Source organism: Hipposideros armiger, unplaced genomic scaffold (genome assembly GCF_001890085.2).
Source record: "Hipposideros armiger isolate ML-2016 unplaced genomic scaffold, ASM189008v1 scaffold_1, whole genome shotgun sequence".
NCBI classification, from domain to species: Eukaryota; Metazoa; Chordata; class Mammalia; order Chiroptera; family Hipposideridae; genus Hipposideros; species Hipposideros armiger.
Genome location: NW_017731351.1, coordinates 6,850,974 through 6,870,534, shown reverse-complemented (window position 1 = coordinate 6,870,534; position 19,561 = coordinate 6,850,974). Strand labels below are relative to the sequence as shown.

General features: G+C 40.7%; 2 protein-coding genes and 1 long non-coding RNA gene across 3 annotated transcripts in view; 1 reads left to right on the top strand and 2 right to left on the bottom strand.

The window, feature by feature from the left end:
- Positions 1-1,682, bottom strand: part of LOC109396731 (uncharacterized) — a 60,630-nt gene extending 58,948 nt beyond the window's left edge. The window contains exon 1 of the long non-coding RNA XR_002126909.1: positions 1,465-1,682. This is a non-coding gene — a long non-coding RNA (uncharacterized LOC109396731). The remainder of the gene's footprint in view (positions 1-1,464) is intronic.
- A 65-nt stretch (positions 1,683-1,747) lies between these two features.
- On the top strand, positions 1,748-13,379 carry EXOSC9 (exosome component 9). The gene is made up of 12 exons (XM_019668619.1): positions 1,748-1,922; positions 2,197-2,291; positions 2,993-3,112; positions 3,218-3,320; positions 4,230-4,367; positions 5,973-6,055; positions 7,379-7,511; positions 8,570-8,658; positions 9,297-9,443; positions 10,038-10,219; positions 12,812-12,890; positions 13,243-13,379. The coding sequence occupies exons 1-12, from the start codon at positions 1,857-1,859 to the stop codon at positions 13,325-13,327; spliced, it is 1,320 nt and encodes a 439-aa protein (XP_019524164.1). The 5' UTR covers positions 1,748-1,856; the 3' UTR covers positions 13,328-13,379.
- A 205-nt stretch (positions 13,380-13,584) lies between these two features.
- On the bottom strand, positions 13,585-19,555 carry CCNA2 (cyclin A2). The gene is made up of 8 exons (XM_019668732.1): positions 19,270-19,555; positions 18,234-18,477; positions 16,829-16,941; positions 16,399-16,622; positions 15,525-15,732; positions 14,988-15,101; positions 14,470-14,603; positions 13,585-14,144 (listed from the first exon to the last, which is right to left on the bottom strand). Exons 1-8 carry the CDS (start codon positions 19,468-19,470, stop codon positions 14,096-14,098), a joined length of 1,287 nt encoding a protein of 428 aa, XP_019524277.1. The 5' UTR covers positions 19,471-19,555; the 3' UTR covers positions 13,585-14,095.
- Between the last annotated feature and the right edge of the window lie 6 nt (positions 19,556-19,561).

Here is a 19,561-nt window from a genome sequence, read left to right as displayed (position 1 = left end):
TCCCTCCAGGTGATATCATGGCTGCTCCTTCTCATCACTAGGGATTTACTGGACTCAAAGGTCCCCTCTACAAAGTAACCTCTTTCTGCAAATACCCCTATTAAAATAGCATCCCCATTCTCAGAGAGCACTTAGTATGCGAACTTGTTCTATTTCTTTTTCTTGCTTGTCTCCTCCAAAAGGAATAAATTCCTTGAGGGACATGATTTGCCCACCCTGTTTAGCGAGCACTTGAATTATTCTTGGGACACAGGAGGCCCTCACAAATAATTGAGTACATGAATCGCAAGTGTTACGAAGTGAGACTGAAACGTGTCACTGGTAGAAAAAAAAAAAAACAACCTGTGAGAAGAGATAAAAGAACCGGAATGGAGTCTGCCACAGAAATTCCGGTGACTGTCACCTCTGAAGCAAATGGAAACGAAATAATACTATGCAAACACTTCAACACTAGCGCTTACGCCATGCCAGGCACTGTCTAAGCATTTTACATACATTAACTCGTTTTCACCCCTTGTAATAAATACGTCTGTCACTCCCATTTTGCAGATAAGTGAAGCCCATAGGCTAACCGGGCTAGGGTCACAGAATTAGACAATGGCAGAGTCAGAACTTGAACCCAAGTAGTTGGGGCTCCTGCTTTTAACACAAGTTGCTGCCGCCTCTCCAAAAAAAGCCTAGAGGTTGGCAGCACGGACACGCTATGTTTCCACTATACCCATAAGTCAATTGGCTTAAAATAACTGGAGAGACCGCAAGAAATAAACAGCACGTTGTTTTTTTTAAAGATTTTTTATTGGGGAACTGGGGGAGGGGAACAGTGTTGGGGAATCAGCGGAGGGGAACAGACAAGTTGCTGTCCTTTGGTTCTTCAGTCTAGCTGTGGAGGACGTCGCTTCACTGGCCCATGTTGGTATTATCATTGCGCTCTTCCCGGGTGAGGCAGATCCGTCGCCGGCCATTGGATGGCCATTCACGGTGGCTCTTGGCAGCTCACGCTGGCTGCCAGCTGCTCACGGTAGCTTACAGGAGCCCACTGCAGCCCCACTGCAGCCCACACAGTGCTGGCGACTCACAGCAGCCCAGCTCCAGATGGACCTGTTGTTCAGCATCTTAACTGTAGAGGGTGCAGTGTCACTGGTCCTCATGTGGGATCCGAACCCAGGCCCTGCTGCTCAGAGCTGGCGTCCGAAGCCAACTCCTAACCAACGTGCCACTCGGCCGGCCCCTAAACAGCACATTTTGTTTCGGCCAATGGTAGTCATAACACCATTGTGGTGGAGTTATTGGGATATTCTCAATTTTTGTCCCCTTCTAGGTCTGCGCGCGGTTTCACCACAGCACACCGGCTCTGCTTTCTTCCCCTCCTCTCCATCTACGCCCGGACGCGCCAGTGTTTCCCACTGAACCTGCCAGGCTCTCTGCCTCTGCAGCGTTTTAGCAGCCAGACCTCGGCTTCCTCACCTGTAACACAGCAGTGACACCTGTCCGGCCTACCCCGCTAGAAGTGAGGCAAGGGTGCAGCGTGAGCGCGCTCTACTGAGATTGATTTCTATCACGGATGCTTACTTTTGGGTCCTTTTCTTCCCTACACTTCATGATAAAAGGCACAGATCTAGCCACTCAGAGGCGCGCTCCCTCGGCCGCGTGCCTCCCCGCGTCCCACTTGGCCCGCGCGCTCCTCGCTGTGCGCCTGCGCACTGGCGACCGCAGGCCTCTGCTTTTGCGCTTGCCGCCGTCGAGCCTCGATGACGTAAAAGCGCTTGCGCCTCCCAGCGAGCCGGGCTCGCGTGGAGGGGCGCAGGTTCCCTCTTCCGGACGGTGTCCTGTGCCGCTGGGTCCCGGGACCCGACATCATGAAGGAGACACCGCTTTCAAACTGCGAGCGCCGCTTCCTGCTCCGCGCCATCGAGGAGAAGAAGGTAAACGGTGCCGGGGAAGGTCGGCTGCTCGGTCCCCCGGCCGACGGCAGCCTTCCGGCTTGGACGCGCAGACCTGGTCCTCGCAGGCCCCGGAAGCCTCTGGGGGGACAGCCGGCGGGTCCCGGGTCCACCCGGCTTTATGTGGCTGCAGTGGGTTCGTTGCCCCGGCACCTCGTTTCCACTTGCCTGTGGGGGTGGGTAGGATCCCGCTTTCCGCCAAGGGCTTAGCCCAGGGCCTGTTGCGAGAACAAGCCGGTGTGTGTTGTGTTTCCAGCGCCTGGATGGCAGACAAACCTACGATTACAGGAACATCAGAATCTCATTTGGAACAGATTATGGGTGCTGTATTGTGGAACTTGGGAAGACAAGGTAACGTTCGCTTCAAATTAAACATAAGCTCAACGAGGAAAAGTTTAAAAGAACCTTAACTGACTTAGTTGTTTTACAGGGCAGCTAAGAATCCTGCACATTATTTTGTTTAGCTGCAGAAAACAAGTGTTTTCTTTAATGCAAGGTGTTCATCGTCATGCTTTAAGTTTTTAATCATAAATATACATTCTGTACCATGAGCATCACGTAGTTCTTGATTGCACTGAATTTGTTTCCTTCACTTGTCAGTAAGTGGGTCCTACTTTCCTTTTTCCTGAGTGACATGAGAATTAGGTTTTAATATTCATTTTGCAGTTGTGAGGACATTGGTCCGATAATAATTGGCCAACCATGCCATAGGAAAACCCTTAAGAAATGTCAAGTTTCGTGCCATCTCGTATCAATAAATATTTATTTTAGAAAAGAGAAATTAAGGGCATTGACTTCTTTTTTAAAGGATCTGTGGAATCGTCAGTATTGTAATGAGATGTGTTTCCCTGTCGTCTCGTTGGGTATGCCACTGTATAGCTTATTCCTGCATATATTCTAGTACTACATAGGTAATGTCAACCCCTGATCTATCATGATGAGTATGTTATTACTCAGAATAAGATTGAAACTTAATTGGTATCTGTTTTAGTTTTTTTGTTAATTGGAAAGGAACTATATGTAGGTAACAGATTTGTGCTTTATCTTCGCAGAGTTCTTGGGCAGGTTTCCTGTGAACTCGTTTCTCCAAAGCCCAATAGGGCAACGGAAGGTATTCTTTTTTTTAACCTAGAACTCTCTCAGATGGCTGCCCCAGCTTTCGAACCCGGCAGGTATTTAAATCTTCTCCTTAAGCTGCTTTCACCAGAGGAGAATCTAATAGCAGTGAGGTATTGTTTTAATGCCTGGTTGACATTAGCCCATTCCTATTTTCATAGGCAATCAGACCTCTTGGTGAAGTTGAACCGTCTCTTGGAAAGATGTCTAAGAAATTCGAAGTGTATAGACACTGAATCGCTCTGTGTTGTTGCTGGTGAAAAGGTGGGGAACATGCTCAAAATTCTTAATCTTAGGATGAGTGTTGTTGATTACGTTAATGCTTAGAGCTTCTTTAACTCAGTTTTATACTGCTTTACTTCACTTCAAATGTTCCTGAGTGCTAGCCGTAGAACTCGGTGTCATTTCTCTCTGAAGAGACAAAAAACATTGGTGAAAATAGCAGCTTGGATTTGTCTTACTCAAAGAACTTGTGGTTGTTCATATGTTTTTATTTACTTTCTTATGTTATTTAAGTGAGTTGATAAGCAGATGTTTTCCTGTTTTATGAATGAAGAACTGAAGGACAGATTAAGTCCTTCATTTGGATAGATTTATGGACTTACACAAGGTCACACAGTGAGTCCGTGGTAGGCTGACATTGGAAATCTTACTCTCAGTAAATTATTCTGCGTGATGACAATAGAACTTAATTCTTGATGAGGGTATTTTGACCATCTTTTTTGACTCCAGAAAAGTCACTTAGCCTTTCCACAATTCCATACTTGAATATGACACTTCCTGTTTGCATTACTTGTAAGGTTCTATTTGCACTACTTGAAGGTTATCATTTGTCAAGTAAAACCTAAGAGTTTGAAGTTTTTAAGTTAGGAGACAATAAAAATATAATTAGTCTTGGAGTTAGGGACATCTTAGTATTAAATGTAGGTTGGCTCTATATATTCAGGGCATATATTTTGCTGTTGTCAAATGACTCATAGAAAGGTGAACTGTTGGTATTTCAGATATTGGTCTGGCCTAACATTTTGCTAAATATAGTTTTATTGATACAATAGAAGGAGTAACCACTTTTTAATAGTAAAAGAAAAATTTGCGCACAGTGTTACTTTTCCCTTTAAAAGTCCATTGGTTATGATCAGTTAGGATTTATTTTTGTTTTAAATTCTCATTCAGGTTTGGCAAATACGTGTGGACCTACATTTGTTAAATCATGATGGAAATATTATTGATGCTGCCAGCATTGCTGCAATTGTAGCCTTGTGTCACTTCCGAAGACCTGATGTGTCTGTCCAAGGAGATGAAGTGACACTGGTAAGCTCCCACAATGTGAGGCAGGCCCCTTTCTGTGAATGAATGAATGAATATCTTTCACATGCAGGCAGCTTGTTATTAGTAAAGGCTTGTAGATGGAAACGAGGTATGTTCTAAAATTTGTTCATAAAGCAAAAACTATCCTTAAAACCCTTACATCTCCTATATTGAAGTGTTTGTCAAAAAGCACACCCTAGCCTGGTTTTCTAGAATAGAACTAGATGATTTCTTCTTTGGACTGAACATTAGATGAAGTGGTTGCCTTATGTTTAAGGGCCACGTGTGAAAAATACACGCTTCTCAGCACGGTGAGATGCTTGTGCTTATACTCTGTGGCAGCGTCCGTCAGAAATACCTGGCGGGCTTGTTAAAACATTGCTAGGCTCCACCCTCGGTAGGAAGGGTAGTAGGACCTACCAGTTTGTACTTCTCTCAGCAGGTGATACTAATGCTGCTGGTACGAGGACCACATTTCGAAAACTATTGACCTATGCAGTTTACATTGCCCTTTATGTTGAACATGTTCATTTTAATTTACATAAATTGCATGCTAGAATAAGAAAGTGCACTGTGGTGGTAGTTTGAGTCCTGAAGTTACAAAAGGAAACATCGGAGGCCCGAGTTCTCTAAGTAGGCATTCATGATGCTGCTTTTAGGTATCAGTCTGGAGCAGATGCTTTAAAGACTTAGATAGGGACAAAGGTTTATTAATAGTAGAGACATGTTCTTTTAGAGAAGGGAGTTGGTATAAGGAAGTAAAATGTAGAGAGCGAATAGTAGACAAAAATTATCAATTAAAAAATACTATATAGTTATTGCTGGTAGTAATGTAAAATGATGGTACAACCACATTGGAAAAGTTTGGCAGTTTCTTAAAAAGCAAAGTGTGAATGTACACAGCTCAGCAATTTCATGGCTAGGGATGTACTCAAGAAGGATGAAAGTAAAGTATGTTTACTCAAAAACTTTTATGTAAAGGTTCATAGCAGCAGTATTCATATTAGCCCAAACCTGGCAGCAGTCCAGATGTTGATTAACTGAACGGAAAACACAAAATGTGGTCTCTCCCTACGATGGAATACAGTACAGCGGTCAAAAGGACCAAACTGCTGACGTATACAACAGGATGGATGAGACATGCTAAGCTGAAAGGAAGCAGGTGCAAAAGACTAAAAATTGTTTAATTCCACTTACATGGAATGCCCAGAAAAGGCAGATTTGTAGAAACAGAAGGTAGATCAGTGGTCGTTTTGGCTGGGAGTGAGAATTGACTGCAAACAGGCTCAAGGGAAGTTGGGGGTGGTCATGGAAATGTTAGAAAACTGGATTGTGCTGCTAGTTACGTAACTGAATGTACTAAAAAGTGAGTCATATAACAATGAGCGGAACTTTGGTGTATAAAATATACCTCAGTACAGCCTTTGGACAAATGCATAAAATGTTAAGGAACAGGAGTACAAAGTCAAAGAGGTCATTGTAAAAGAAATTATTTAGACCCCCACTGAGGATTAAAGGAATTTCATTCTTAATTTTCCTATTTGATATGCAAGATGACTTTTTGTATATTCATGACTTCGTGACTAATGGGTGACATCTTTCACACAGTACGCCCCAGAAGAGCGTGATCCTGTGCCGTTGAGCATTCACCACATGCCCATTTGCGTCAGCTTTGCCTTCTTCCAGCAAGGGTAAGTCTCCCCCTTGTCCTGGGTGAAATTATTTTGATAGATGCAGCCGGGCACTTGTTTGTTTCCCTGAGACGTACCGTGGACAAGTGAACAAGCCTTCTCTTATATTAATCGACCTCATAATCCTTTTCTGTTTTTGTAAGGGCTTTGTTTGGAAGAGCTTGCTAAATAGAAGTGACAAACTTCTATAATGAAGACTCCATATTTTTCTTTTACTAGCACATCAGAAATTTATGAATTTAATGCTGCATGTAGTGTTTTCTCTCTCCTAGAGATGCACAGGTGGTAAGAGAATTGTATGCGAGGCTCTCATTTGGGGTGAGAATCACTGTGAGTTAATGGGAGCATATTGGGTAGGGTAGTTCTAGGAGCAGGTCTCCAGGGGGAATGGTTCACAAACAGGAGGAAACTCATTTCTTTCAGTTTGCCAGGAGTTTCTTCACAACTCACTGCTAATTCCTCCCACAAGAGCAAACCCGGAGGCCTGCGTCCATGCAGTACCTTGAAATGAAAGCTTGAGCTTTCAGTCTCTTTAGAACAAAAAGGAGGTATAAGTAAAATATTTTAACAACTTTATGAATAAGAACTAGAGAAAAGCTTTCAAATTTCGGTCACTGTAGTGTAGAATTTCACTAGAGGGAAATAGACCAGTACAGTTAGCAGTATGTGGAATTTAACATTTTCCAGTAGCCACATAAAAAAGGGAAAAGAATCAGGTAAAATTAATTTTGATATATTTTACTTAATATATCTAAGATATTACTTTAATATATAATCTTAAAAATTATTAGTGAAATATTTTACATTTTCATTCCCACTAACTCTTTAAAATCCAGTGTTTTCTACTCGTAGTACATCTCAGTTTGGACTAGCCACATTTCCAGGGCTCAGTAACCCCATGTGACTAGGGTTACACTAGATGGTGCAGAAATACAATATTTTTTTAATGAGCCATTAGCAGAACTTAGAAGAACTTGAGCATAGGACAGTAGGGAGACTTTAAAATTAACCAAATTAATGTTATCTGAGTTTTTACTAATGAGCCACAGTTATTTAACCAGTGATAGCATTAGACTTAGATTATATATTATTTAAATAAAACCATTATGAACCTAATGTGATTTTACTGTTATAGCATTCATTTTGTGTCCATAAAAACCATAATTCTCTTATATCTTTTCCCATTAAAGTGACTCACATCCACAGGCTTGGGCCTTCACTGTGTTGACTCTATTAATGCCATCTTTTAAAAATAGCCATTATCTTAAAATTGCCCAGCATTCAGCCTCCGATTTGGTCAGGTCCGCTTAACGTTTATTTCAGGACCTACTTATTGGTGGACCCCCACGAGCGAGAAGAGCGGGTCATGGATGGCTTGCTGGTGATTGCCGTGAACAAGCACCGGGAGATCTGCACCGTCCAGTCGAGCGGTGGGATAATGCTGCTCAAAGAGCAGGTCAGCGCTCCGTGAAGAATGGGCCTCTTTTGAGAAGCTTCTTCTAGTTTGTTTTTTTTAAACAAAATTCCAACAAGGGTGTTTTCAGCGATTGATTGTAGGATGTGTCAGCATCTGGTGTCAGTACTCTCATTACGCTGTTGACTGGTGGCTACAGGGGGTCTTCCTTCCTGCCTTGCTGCCCCTGTGTGGCCCTCCGGAGTCACCATTCTAGACAGACACTTCGCTCCTTCCACTGAGGAAAGAGATTCATATCCCTATTCCCACCCCCCACCCCCAAAGTGTCAAAAAATAGAAATTAGGTAAAAAGATAATTTTACTTTTAGAATTTGGGTCCAACAAGCAGATCTCCAATCCCGCTACATACCAGACTCACATGAGGCGTTTAGAACTAGGCTGCCATGGAGCATAGAGTGCAGGTGCTCAAGAGCTCAGACTGCTGTGGTTGGAGTTCCAGTGCTGCCTTACACTAACTGACCTCTGGCAAATGATTTCATATCTTCGTGCCTCAGTTCCTTTATCTGCAAAGTAGGGAGTAACGTTACTGTCAACTTGTTTGACGGATGTAAGGATAGATATGGCTGTATTGCACTGTACAGTATATATTATGTGTGCAGTAAATGTAAGTTTTTCTTAGCATCACTGTCATTACCAGCATTGTGACCACTATCAGGCCCTGTTTCCAGAGATACTGATCTATTAGTTCCCTGAGGCCTAAGAACCTTTGCTTTGTGAAAGCTTCCAGGACGCTGTGCAGCCATGTGCGGCCACTCACCCAGGAAGGAAGTCCGTGCACCCTGAGCACGTAATGTACGTCTGTGGCCTCTTCAGTGCTGTCACAGGGAAGTTTTCGGGTCTGCGCTCTCAACGTGACTGTCATTCAACTATTTTAGAACAACTCTCATCTTGCTTTAACTTGTGTTTACATTAGATTCTTTTCATATTTGAAAAAAACTCAGGCTTAAATTGTAAAGTTAGAAACACTAATCTTACGTTTCTAGTTTTGTTAGAGAAAGCTATTTGGTTTATCTTTAATAACAGTTGACTTTTATAAATAGGTTTTGAGATGTAGTAAAATCGCTGGTGTGAAAGTAGCGGAAATTACAGAGCTAATACAAAAGGCTTTGGAGAATGACCAGAAAGTTAGGTAAGTCTCCTTTTTAGAACCAAAAGGTCTTTTTATTGATTTTTTTCTGTTAAGGACCCTTTGGGTACAGGGTAGCTGTATAATTTTCACACTGGGATCTTTCCTCAAGTTGAATGTACTAGTGTTTTTTGAAAGTCGATTAAACTGTTGTATTATCTTCCAATTTAAATAATCTGTATTGGAAAGCCACATATTATTCTTTAATAAAAATTAAAATTGTTAGGAAAAAAGACTAGCAACTCAAATTAACTGAAAGAACAAACACTGGATTGATTCCCATCTTCTTACCATGTGACATTAAGAAGATCTATAACCCAGCACTTCAGTGTCTTCTGTATCGTGAGAGGTTAATGTTACAGAGCCCTGGTAGGGCTGGTTTGAGGACTAGAGAATAATCTACTCTAAGCCCTTACGTGTGCCTGGCACATCGCTCAATAAGTGGTAATTGTAGGAACTTTTTATTATTAATATTTCTCTTTATAGGCATAATACATTGCTAAGATTAAGTTAGTCATTCACTATTCCAATGTTTCTCATCTATTAAAAGGATAAAATAGTTAACTTTTTTCCCTTCATGTCTTCTCTTCCATGTATTGTCCACTGCCATCCCATCCCCACCCCCTCAAAAAACCCCAAAGGAAAGAAGGTGGAAAGTTTGGCTTTGCAGAGTCTATAGCAGATCGAAGGATCACAGCATTTAAAATGGAAAAGGCCTCTGTTGATACCTGTGATGTGGAGGAGAAAGCAGAAGAAATCATTGCTGAAGCCGAACCTCCTTCAGAAGTGTATCTTTACTGGGAGTTTTTTTTTTTTCCCTTCAAGTTTCAGTAACAAGAAGATTCCTAACACTATGACATTATTAGAGCAATGTGAAGGGTGTGCATGCTGACATTTGTCTTCTGAAACACTGCTTCGTTAGAGAAAACATTTAAGACACAAGATGGTGATGAGTCATGCTAAGTCAATGGCGTAACAGCCACCTTCTCTTCAGCTATCTTACACAGCCCAGAAAATTTTCTTGTAAGAACCATTTTATAACATTTCATTTTCCTTTGGAAAATTGTTCTTTAATCTCAATGACAAGGTCAAGCACTCTACACTGTTACATATTGTTCTTGAAATTATTCATCCATTCACCAAATTTATTACAACCAAAATGTTGAGTGTCTCTTGATATTTCTCACCATTATGACCTTAAAATCTTACCTGAGTTATAAATTTCACTTCTTCATTGTTTAGCCACCTATAGTATAACTATTGGTAAATTTTTTCCTTAAGAATTTGAGGCACATTTCAGTGTTAAAATTTATTCTCATCTTTTTCAACACTGCATCCAATAGCACTGTTTTTGTTATTCAATTTTCTTGACTTGTTAAAAGTGTTTCTAAACCTGTGCTCTGGACTCCCGGAACTGCCCAAATTGGAGAAGGCGTTGAAAACTCCTGGGGTGACCCTGACAACTCTGAAAAGGATGAGGATGAAGGTGGCAGTGATGGAGCGGTCACTTTTGATAATATAAAAATGGACACTGGAATAGAAGTTTCCAATACTGGAAGCCAAGGTAGGTGGTACTTTATGATTATTACATATATAAATTATACAGAAGGTGTCAAAAAAATGTATACACATTTCAAGAATGGAAAAAACTATTAAAATTGTAATATATACCGAAAAGATGAATACAAGTCACATTTGACTTCTGCAATTACAAGAGGTGCTCCAAGTGGTTCCCATCAGCGTCCAGACACTTCTGATTACAGCGAGCTACTGCTTGAGCAATGCTGACCAGTGTCCACTTGTATACGTTTTTTTTTTGGCACCTTTGGTATATGTAATTACATGTATATATAATCCGTATTTATAGATGAAAATATTCCTAAAATAGAGATCTTATTTTTATATTAGCAGTTCCTTTTTTTAGAGGGGCTAAATATTTTGATTTAAATTTCAGCTAAGGCTAACTGCAGCATTAACTCCCAGATCTTTACTAAAAAAACGCTTCTTTGTGGAGTAGTGGTGCTCTTTGGTATGTAAATGTAGTGGCATTTTAAATTAAGACATGTTTTGTTCTTTTATGTATATATTATCTGGGCCAGTTTTAAGGCGGTTTCTTCAAGATCTTATTCCTGCATGCAATTTTTTCTGTGTAGTTTCTAGATGGAAACATACAGCCTGTGACATATCATATATTAGAATAGTGCTATCCAGACAGAACTTTCTGCACTGGTTTAAATGTTCTGTATCTACACGTGCAACACGGTAGCCACTTGCCACACAGCTGTTGAGCACTTGAAATGTGGCTGTGAGAGCAAGGAATTGTACATTTCATTAATTTTAATATAAAATCAAATAGCCACATGTGGCGACCATATTGGAGCAGAGCATACGAAAGTCTAGAAGTACCTGGAATACAAGTAGTCCTAGACGATCCTTGCATTCTAAAAGTCGTAAAACTGGAGCAAGTTTTTACCTGTGGATATTTTTACTTTTATGAAAACCAAATTCTTGCTTGGCCCATACCAGAAAGGAGTTGATTTTTTTATGTAGTAAAAACAGAAATCATACGAAGGATCTAGGAACTAGACCTATGGAGAACTAAAGGATACATTTATTGTCTGTGTGATGCAAACGTGCCTGCCTTCCAGGAAATGACTGCTGGGAACCATTACTGAGCCTGCTGGGGTTTTCTGTAGGAAAAAGAATCCCCATTGATGGGGACCCTTATCCACCTTTCCCAGGAGTAATTTCTACTTGGTCTTCTTCCATCTTGCGCCATGTGTTTTACACCATGTATGCTGCTCCACACAGGAACTGTGATTGAAGCTTCAGAAGTTTTCCCATGTCATTACATACACATCAGCCACATTCTTTGAAAATGCTTCATAGAATTCTTCAGTGTTGAATGTAACTAGTTGATTTAATCATTCCATTATTGATAAAATGTTGCTACCATTTCTTACTGTTTCAGTGCTCCAGTGAGCATCCTTGCATATGCCTCTATATATGTGTGAACTGTTTTTCTAAGGTTAATGTTAATAGCTAAAATATTCAAATGTTGAAGAGTAATATTTTCAAATGATTAAAGGTGAACCTAAGATAATTGGGAGGATAGAGCAGGTAAAGCCTTTGTAAAGCATATGAACAAAGGGAGAAACTAATTGAAGACTCAAAATATAAAGAATTGATATACCAACAACTGGGAAAAGGATTAATTCACATTTTATGTATATCTTTAACAAAGACTAAGGAGAAAAATGGGTAAAAGATACAAACGGAATTTTCTAATCCAAATGGCCAATAACATATGCTAACGCTGGCAGTAATAAAGGAAATAAATTCAAAGCAATGAGACAGCATCTTAATATCTTTTAGAATATATATCCCTTTTGACCCAACAATTCTGCTTCTAGGTATTTTCTTTTCAGTTTATAATAGAAATTAAAAATTTAGATCTTCAGAATTAGCAAATTCTAAGTTCAGTTGGCATATTGACTTGTTTCCAAATTGGTTCTACAAAAGATGCTATATCTATCTATAGTTTCCCCCTAACTTTTCTATGATGGCATGTACCAAATGATTATGTAATTAAAGAATTTGGGGGAAATAAAAAGTAATGCTGTTTTTCAGAGCTCCAAGGAGTTACTTAAGGGAAGGAAAGAGCCAACCAAGTAGGCCTGTCAGCCTCCACCTAGAGTAGCTTGGGCTCTCGAGTTTAGAACCACAGATATAGAAACCATGTGGGGAATTTCCAGGATACAGGCAGACCTCAGAGAGATTGCGGGTATGCTTCCAGACCATGACAATAAAACGAGTCACGTAATTTTTTGGGTTTCCCATGTACATACCTTAATTAAAAAATGCTTTATTATGATTGGGGGAGGGGGATTATCACTTTGTGAGGGATGTAAATGTCTATTACATTGTTTTGCACACCTGAAATAAAAAATTTAAAAAAAAATACTTTATTGCTAAAGAAATGATAACCCTCATCTGAGCCTGTTGGAAGAATGGTGCTGATAAGACTTGATCTACTCAAGGTTGACACAAACCTTCAATTTGTAAAAAAACAAACGATCTTCTAAGTGCAGTAAAGCAAGATATAATAAAATGAGGTATGCTTGTGCTTACGTTGCTTTTTTAACTTTTCTTGAAGATGCCCCTATAGTGCTGTCAGACAGTGAGGAAGAAGAAGTGATCATCTTAGAACCAGACAAGAATCCAAAGAAAATAAGGTAACAAATTTCTGGTTTATTTCTTAGGTTTTATTCTCATCTTACCCTACTATAAACAAAAAGACGTCCCTTTCTCGTTAGAAATCCATGTTCTTTCTGTGGTTTCTTCCATCTGAGATTTAAAACATTAGGACCTAATTCTGTAAAACTGTTAGGGTGCCTTTCAAAGTTACTGTATTTTTACTCTCATAGTTGGCAAGTTACATCCTACTGGAAAACAATTAAGGCCTCCCGTGCTGGCGATGCAAAATTTAATGAGCGCAATGGTGTAAACCTGGTGAATCACCCATGGGATCCACTTCTACAATAGTACTGATACTGTTAGTAAACTGTCAATTTACTTTATTCACAGGACACAGACCATCAGTGCAAAACAAGAAAAAGCACCAAGTAAAAAGCCAGTGAAAAAAAGAAAAAAGAAGAGAGCTGCCAACTAAAGCTCACGTGGTTGTATTTGTGTATATAACTATTAAAAGGATATTTATTTAAGTGCTAGCAATCTTGGGTATTTTTAAATTCACAGATCCATTATAAAATCTGGTCATTTCTTTATAGTTTTTTACATTATGCTTTAAAGAAACCTTCTGAAGAACTTAACAGGTTTTGAATAATTGTCACTTCAGTCAAGTGTAAAAGTTGATGGGGAATGAAGCATTTTCTCAGTGTGTACAAAAGGCAGAGAGTCTTAGGATTATTACAATTTGTACATAAGGTTTATTCCAGATGTGTTTAATTATGCCCAAGTCAGCAAACTGGTCTAGTTGCTAAGGAAAACAAATGTCAAAACTTTTGTTGTCTATTTTCCTGAGACTATAGTTAAAATTTTAGAAGCCTTCCCAGTCCCTGTTGTATAGGAGACCAAATACATTTTTCTGAGTGAAATCCTGACATCAAATTTTTACCTCAAATTAAATTTGACTTACAAACCAAGATTTCCAAATCAATTTATTAATTCTTATTCTTATTATCCTGACAGTTGGCATCATTAATACTTTAACAAAACACTTAAAATTAGCCAAGTAGCTAAGATAGTTACATGTACAAAAGATATACAAATTAAAACCATTTAAAAAGCAATAGATACCATAATTTGCACTTGACAACTTTTGTATTAAATGATTGTAAAATTAAAACCTAAGATAAAAACTGTACACAATATACTTTGAGTGATTTAAATCTTAGAAAATAAAGGCAGTCTTTCACTGTTACACATTTAGTGTCTCTGGTGGGTTGAGGAGCGAAACACCATGATACCTGTAAGTAGGAGAAAAAAACATTTTTAGTAAACATTCATTGAAAGAAGGAATGATAAGTATACTAGGAACTCAAAAATGCTATTTCTATCTGAGTTAATGATTATAAAACCATTGTCTGGCCCCCTAAACATACGTGCATGCCCCATTCATCTCCCCTCTTCTCTCTCCAATGCGGGACAGACACATGGCCTGCTAAGGGAACAGCTTCTGAGGAGGCTGTGCCCAATTTGTGAATCTTTAATGAAGTTCAAATATCAAGGATCCGAACCACACGATAGCCTGGAAAAGCAGGCTTCTTAAAATGGACTGGTGCGAATTCTTACTTGGAGTTTTTGTACTTTTCTCTGATTGATTGCTGTGCGTGCTGTGGTGCTCTGAGGTAGGTCTGGTGAAGGTCCAGGAGACAAGGCTTCAGACTCTCCAGGGTGTAGCCAGTCTTTTGTACTAAGGATTCCGGCTAGAGCAGGGATAAGAAGACACCGGAGTTGTTTTTAGCAGCAACTAAACAAGTTAATAGCACTGAGCTTGAGTTTTGTTAAACTTTAGTACTAACACCTCCAACTAAAAGGTTTTCCAGTTTTCTCAAGCCATTATCCCATCTCTTTTATGCTGACGTTGATGAAATTTTACTATTTTCCCTGCAAGTAGCAGGTCATAAGGCCCGAATTCTTTAAACACACTTTTCAAGTCCAAGTAACATCTGAGCTTTCTACCTAACTAGACAGTTGAACAGGTTTTCCGGGTCAGTACATCTAGACCAGCGTATGGGACAATGATTTAATCTGGCACAAGCACTGATGTCGCGAGGTCGATGTGGGAAGCCACTGCAGTACACACGTACCCAGCTCTGTCCTGTGACTGTGTAGAGTGCTAGATGAAAGGCTGCTCCAGCGATGACTGATGGCAGATACTTAAGGTATGGGTCAGCATCTATCAAACTTAACTCGCCCAAAAACTGGAATGAAAAGGAAATACACTTCTGATCACAAGAGCTTTAGAATTCAAACGCCAAATCCCTGCCTTCTGACCGATTTTTTTCCTCGCTGTATGGCGACCGTAGGAAAAACTTCCCATAGCCTCATCTTTTAGATACATCCATTAACTTAGTGTTTTGTCCTACTGTCTTCCTGTATTTTTCCCCTTTTAATAACTTTTAAAACAACTCTTCCGGCTACCATTTCCCGACTTCATCCTCAGATCAATCCTAGCGCTTTCCCACTTGCTGACTGTCATCTTTTGCCAGTGGTAGGCTTTCTCCCATACTGTGGCCTTCATCTGTCTCAGAAAACTAAACCCTTGGCCAAAGCTGTACAAAGAAACGGTCTTGCCCTTAATTGTGACCTAAGAATCTTGATGCAACAAAATGAAAAGAAGTTACCATTGCTAAACTTTCAACTTTGTAGTTTGCAGGCTGCAGGTGCAGGAAGTATTGGGTAAGGAACTGATTCACTGTCGGTGCTGCTAAGTCGAAAGCAAGGACTTTGAGCACGAGGTGCTCCATTCTCAGAACCTGTTTCTTGGTGTAGGTATCATCTGTAATGTACACAAACTCTGCTACTTCCGGGGGGTAGATCTCTTCAAACTTTCTACAATGACAAAAGTTTCAAGGAATCAGTCCTAAACGAGAAGCTTGTTTATCCCAATTCTGAAACCCCGTTAGCAGAATACACAGTAAATCCAAAACCTATCCTCTCCACCCATGGCCTGTTTCCACTGATAACTGACCAGTAATTGACCATTTCTAGTAGAGACTTGGTAAAACCTAATTAAAAGACCCAGGTCAATAGAGGACTTTTGAGCTATTTCTCCCAGTGCAGACCAAGGAAATAAATGAGGCATGAGACTTTCCAATATGGGAATAATATAGAGTTCACCAAGTAACTTTAAGAAAAAATTAGGAAATTTGCTTAGAAAAATAAATGTTTTGTTTTAGTTTTCACGTTTTAATGGGGAGAAGATTTTGTTTATATGTCAGAAAGCACTTTTTAATGGAAGGAACCACAGTTTTAAACTTTTTATTCTAGTCCTGGTATATTAACATGTAGCTGGTCTCCATGCTCATTCAGCAAGGTACCCTGGAATCCAGATCTGGAAAAACTGTCCGAAATTAGAAAAGTTTCATCCACACCTGTCACCGCTGAAGTAGTCACTGACTCTCTGCCTTGTGTAATATTAAATGTCACACTGTTGAAAATCCCAATTTCTTCCCTACACAGAAAGGTACTGATCACTTTGAACCCAAGTTGACTTACGAGGCCAACAGCATGGCAGCAGTGCCCACAAGCTGAAGTTTTCCTCTCAACACAGACATGGATGAAAGAAACCTATCGATGTAGTTCACAGCCAAATGCAGCGTCTCATTCTGGAGTTTATATTCTTCTCCTACTTCAACTAACCAGTCCACGAGGATAGCCCTCATACTGTTGGTGATGTCTGGCTGTTTCTTCATGTAACCCACCTTAGGCTTACATTTAATCTGTTGAGAAAGTTACTTAGCATAGATTTAAACATTTCAGTTAAGATTATTCTACCATTAACTATGCTGCTATATGCTAGAAACCTAAGTATTGCATTAGAGTAATTCATTGGCAGTTAACAAAACTTAAAAGCATCACCCTCTCCATCTCATTTCATGACGATGACTAAACAACAGTAGGAAAAGTGGATGCAGAGAGCCTTTACCTCCATTTCCCGGAGGTACGTGTGAATGTCCTCGTGGTAGTCTGGTACCTCATTAACACTCACTGGCTTTTCATCTTCCAATACAATAGACATGTCCATAGCGTGTGGTGACTCTGGGAGAATTCACAAGTACGATTAAGTTCACTGTTTAATTTTCTATTTAATTTAAAAAGTGACTGCCCTTGTAAAGTTCCATACCACCAAAGCATTTATTTCATCTGACTAAAAAGGGATTCCCATGACCAAGTACAAAGAATGTTTATATAGTTCACTCTGGTTTTAGTACCCCTGTCTACTTAGCTTTAATTAGCAAGAAAAAATACTGACAGGTAAATAAATATGAGGATCAGGTATTATGTATGTTAGAGTATCATTCAACTTCCCCGAGACAGGAAGATGGCACGGTGGTTCTATTAGGACAGAGTTCAAGTCCAGGTTTTGAGATAACATGGGATTTGCCCTAATAGTTTGCAGATCCCGAAGTCTGACATTCAAAGCACAATCTACACAAGCGAAAGCAGGGCTAACAAGTGTGTTAACGAGAAAATTAGGTTTTTAGGTTTATTATGGGCAGTATAAACAAATTAACACTATAATCAACAAGTGATTCACCTTTTGTAATTTTAAGCTATCTTTTGAAGCAAAGAATATCCATTATTCTTTTCATGTCAAGGTTCACTTTGAGGTTAAAAAATGTCACAAATTTTAAATAAAAATACACAAATTATCTGAATTCCAAAAGACTTTCCTGCTCCCTCCCAGACCCCCAATGCATCAGTGAAACTAAAACAAGATTGGATTTAGTGAGCTGTCCAGTGACGCCGCAGCCCTATGGTAAAGCGGCAGCACAAACTGCAGGCACAGCTGTCTACAGCAGCTACTCTGCTTTGTATGCGGTTAAGACAGAGCCATGGTTCAGCTGCTGACTCACAGGACAGTGCTCCTCTCGGGTATCAGAGGATCACTCAGACTGGTTTCACAAAACAAAACTTTGAAGCTCACGAGATGTCGGTCGATATCGCAATATGTAAGCTGCACACCAGTCCCTGAAGTGGTATGTACAAAGTGCGTCTTATGAATACAACGTAAACCTATTTTCCCAACAGAGCAAACATTTCCAGGGTCAGATTAAAGTCAATGTGATCTATTTAACTTGATGTGACTGGCGGTGTACTAGAAGGGAGCACTGGTCGATTAGGATTTGGTTCCTTTTTTGTCGGTCACTAGGTGACGTACTAGTTGTGAGGTGTGAGATAAAACACCCTTTCTAAACTTGTGACATTAAGCCTAACTCATTATGTAGTGAGGATCCGGAAAGATGCCTTAAAATGCAAAATATCACTAATCCAACCTATTTAATAATTATGATTACATTGACTTGATAAAGATGTTCATTAAAACTTACCAAAACTTCCCATCATGGGATAATCAAGAGGTTCCAGTGGTTTTCTTGGTTCAGGTAAAGTAACAGCTGAGTGAAATGCCCGGACATCGTCACGCTCTGTTTCTTTAGATCCCCCTGGCCGCTTTTGAGTCTCTTCTTCCGCTTCATCCACATGAATGGCAAATGCAGGCTGTTGGCAGTTTGCTTTCCAAGGAGGAACAATGACATGCTCATCATTTATAGGGAGATCCTTAAGAGGTGCAGCCTAAAAAGAAACGAATAACTGATTTTGAGCCTATTAAATGAAGTTTTGCTTTCTTCCCTGTATGGGTCTCAGCCTCTGCTTTACTCCCAACTACTCTATCAGGAAAATTAAACTTTCCGCGGAAAAACCCAGGCAAGGAACTTGGAGTAGTCGAAGAAAAGGGATGTTCCAATTTGTCACAGGCATTTATACAAAGGTTATACAGAGTCATAAGTGGAATTATGAAAAACTAATCAAGGGCGCAAGAAGGGTGGAGTGGCTGAAAGGTGACAAGCCAAGTTTAGGAAAGAGAGCAAAAATGCGTTGGTTCACCACTTTCACCCCAGGGTGGAGCAACAGAGCAAATCCGGTAAAATGGCGGAATTTACCAAAGGCAAAGTATTTTTATATCCTTTCCTAAAGTCGAGGTAACCTCTTAACCGCGTGGGGAGGCGGCAGGAGGTCCAGGTTCTAGAGCAGTGCCTGGGGTTTAAAAGCCAAGAGAAAGGCGCGGAGGCGGGCGGGCAAAGACCACAGTCATGTTGTAGGGCTTGCTTTGACCTCATTACCTATAAAATACTCCCAATCGAGAACAGACAGGCAGCATAATGCAGTGATGGCCGGGAAAGTAATGGGAGAAACTACCCCGGTGGTATCCCACACGCTACAAAACCAGAGATCAAGGGGACACTGGGCTCAGGTCTCCCTAAAAAAAGCCCAGAGGATGCTTCCTCGTCCCTCTCCTCTGCCTGCTAAACCCTTGCAAAACTACCGTTCGGCCCACCCTCCTGCAGCTATCGCTCGTCTCTTTACCCGTCGCGTCCTGGGTTTCTGCGGCGGCGCTGGTCCCCGCTGGTTCCCGACCTTCAGTACAGCCAGCCCGGCCCGGGTCCGCGGCTGCTGGGCGGGAGACGCCTTCTCGGGGTTGATGTTCTCCTGGTCCTCTTGGGGCGCCGTCTGCTGCAATGTTAGCAGCGCCGAGCCCGCCTCGCGGGCCGCAGAGGTGCCCAACATCACTGCTCCCGAGGACACGGCAGGATCAGCCTGCGGCGCCAAGCAGCGTGCACTCGGTCCCGCCGACCGGCCGCGCCAAGCAGTGCTCCAG

What these genes read in the sequence shown, in the direction of transcription:
- EXOSC9 (XM_019668619.1), top strand. Translation starts at nt 1,857, where the DNA reads ATGAAGGAGACACCGCTTTCAAACTGCGAGCGCCGCTTCCTGCTCCGC. An exon ending in GTGGAACTTGGGAAGACAAG is followed by an intron (nt 2,292 to 2,992) that starts GTAACGTTCGCT and finishes TTATCTTCGCAG; the next exon opens with AGTTCTTGGGCAGGTTTCCT. An exon ending in TAATGCTGCTCAAAGAGCAG is followed by an intron (nt 7,512 to 8,569) that starts GTCAGCGCTCCG and finishes TTTTATAAATAG; the next exon opens with GTTTTGAGATGTAGTAAAAT.
- CCNA2 (XM_019668732.1), bottom strand. Translation starts at nt 19,470, where the DNA reads ATGTTGGGCACCTCTGCGGCCCGCGAGGCGGGCTCGGCGCTGCTAACA. An exon ending in AGAAACCCAGGACGCGACGG is followed by an intron (nt 18,478 to 19,269) that starts GTAAAGAGACGA and finishes GTTTCTTTTTAG; the next exon opens with GCTGCACCTCTTAAGGATCT. An exon ending in AAGTTGAAAGTTTAGCAATG is followed by an intron (nt 15,102 to 15,524) that starts GTAACTTCTTTT and finishes TTTTCATTCCAG; the next exon opens with TTTTTGGGCGAGTTAAGTTT.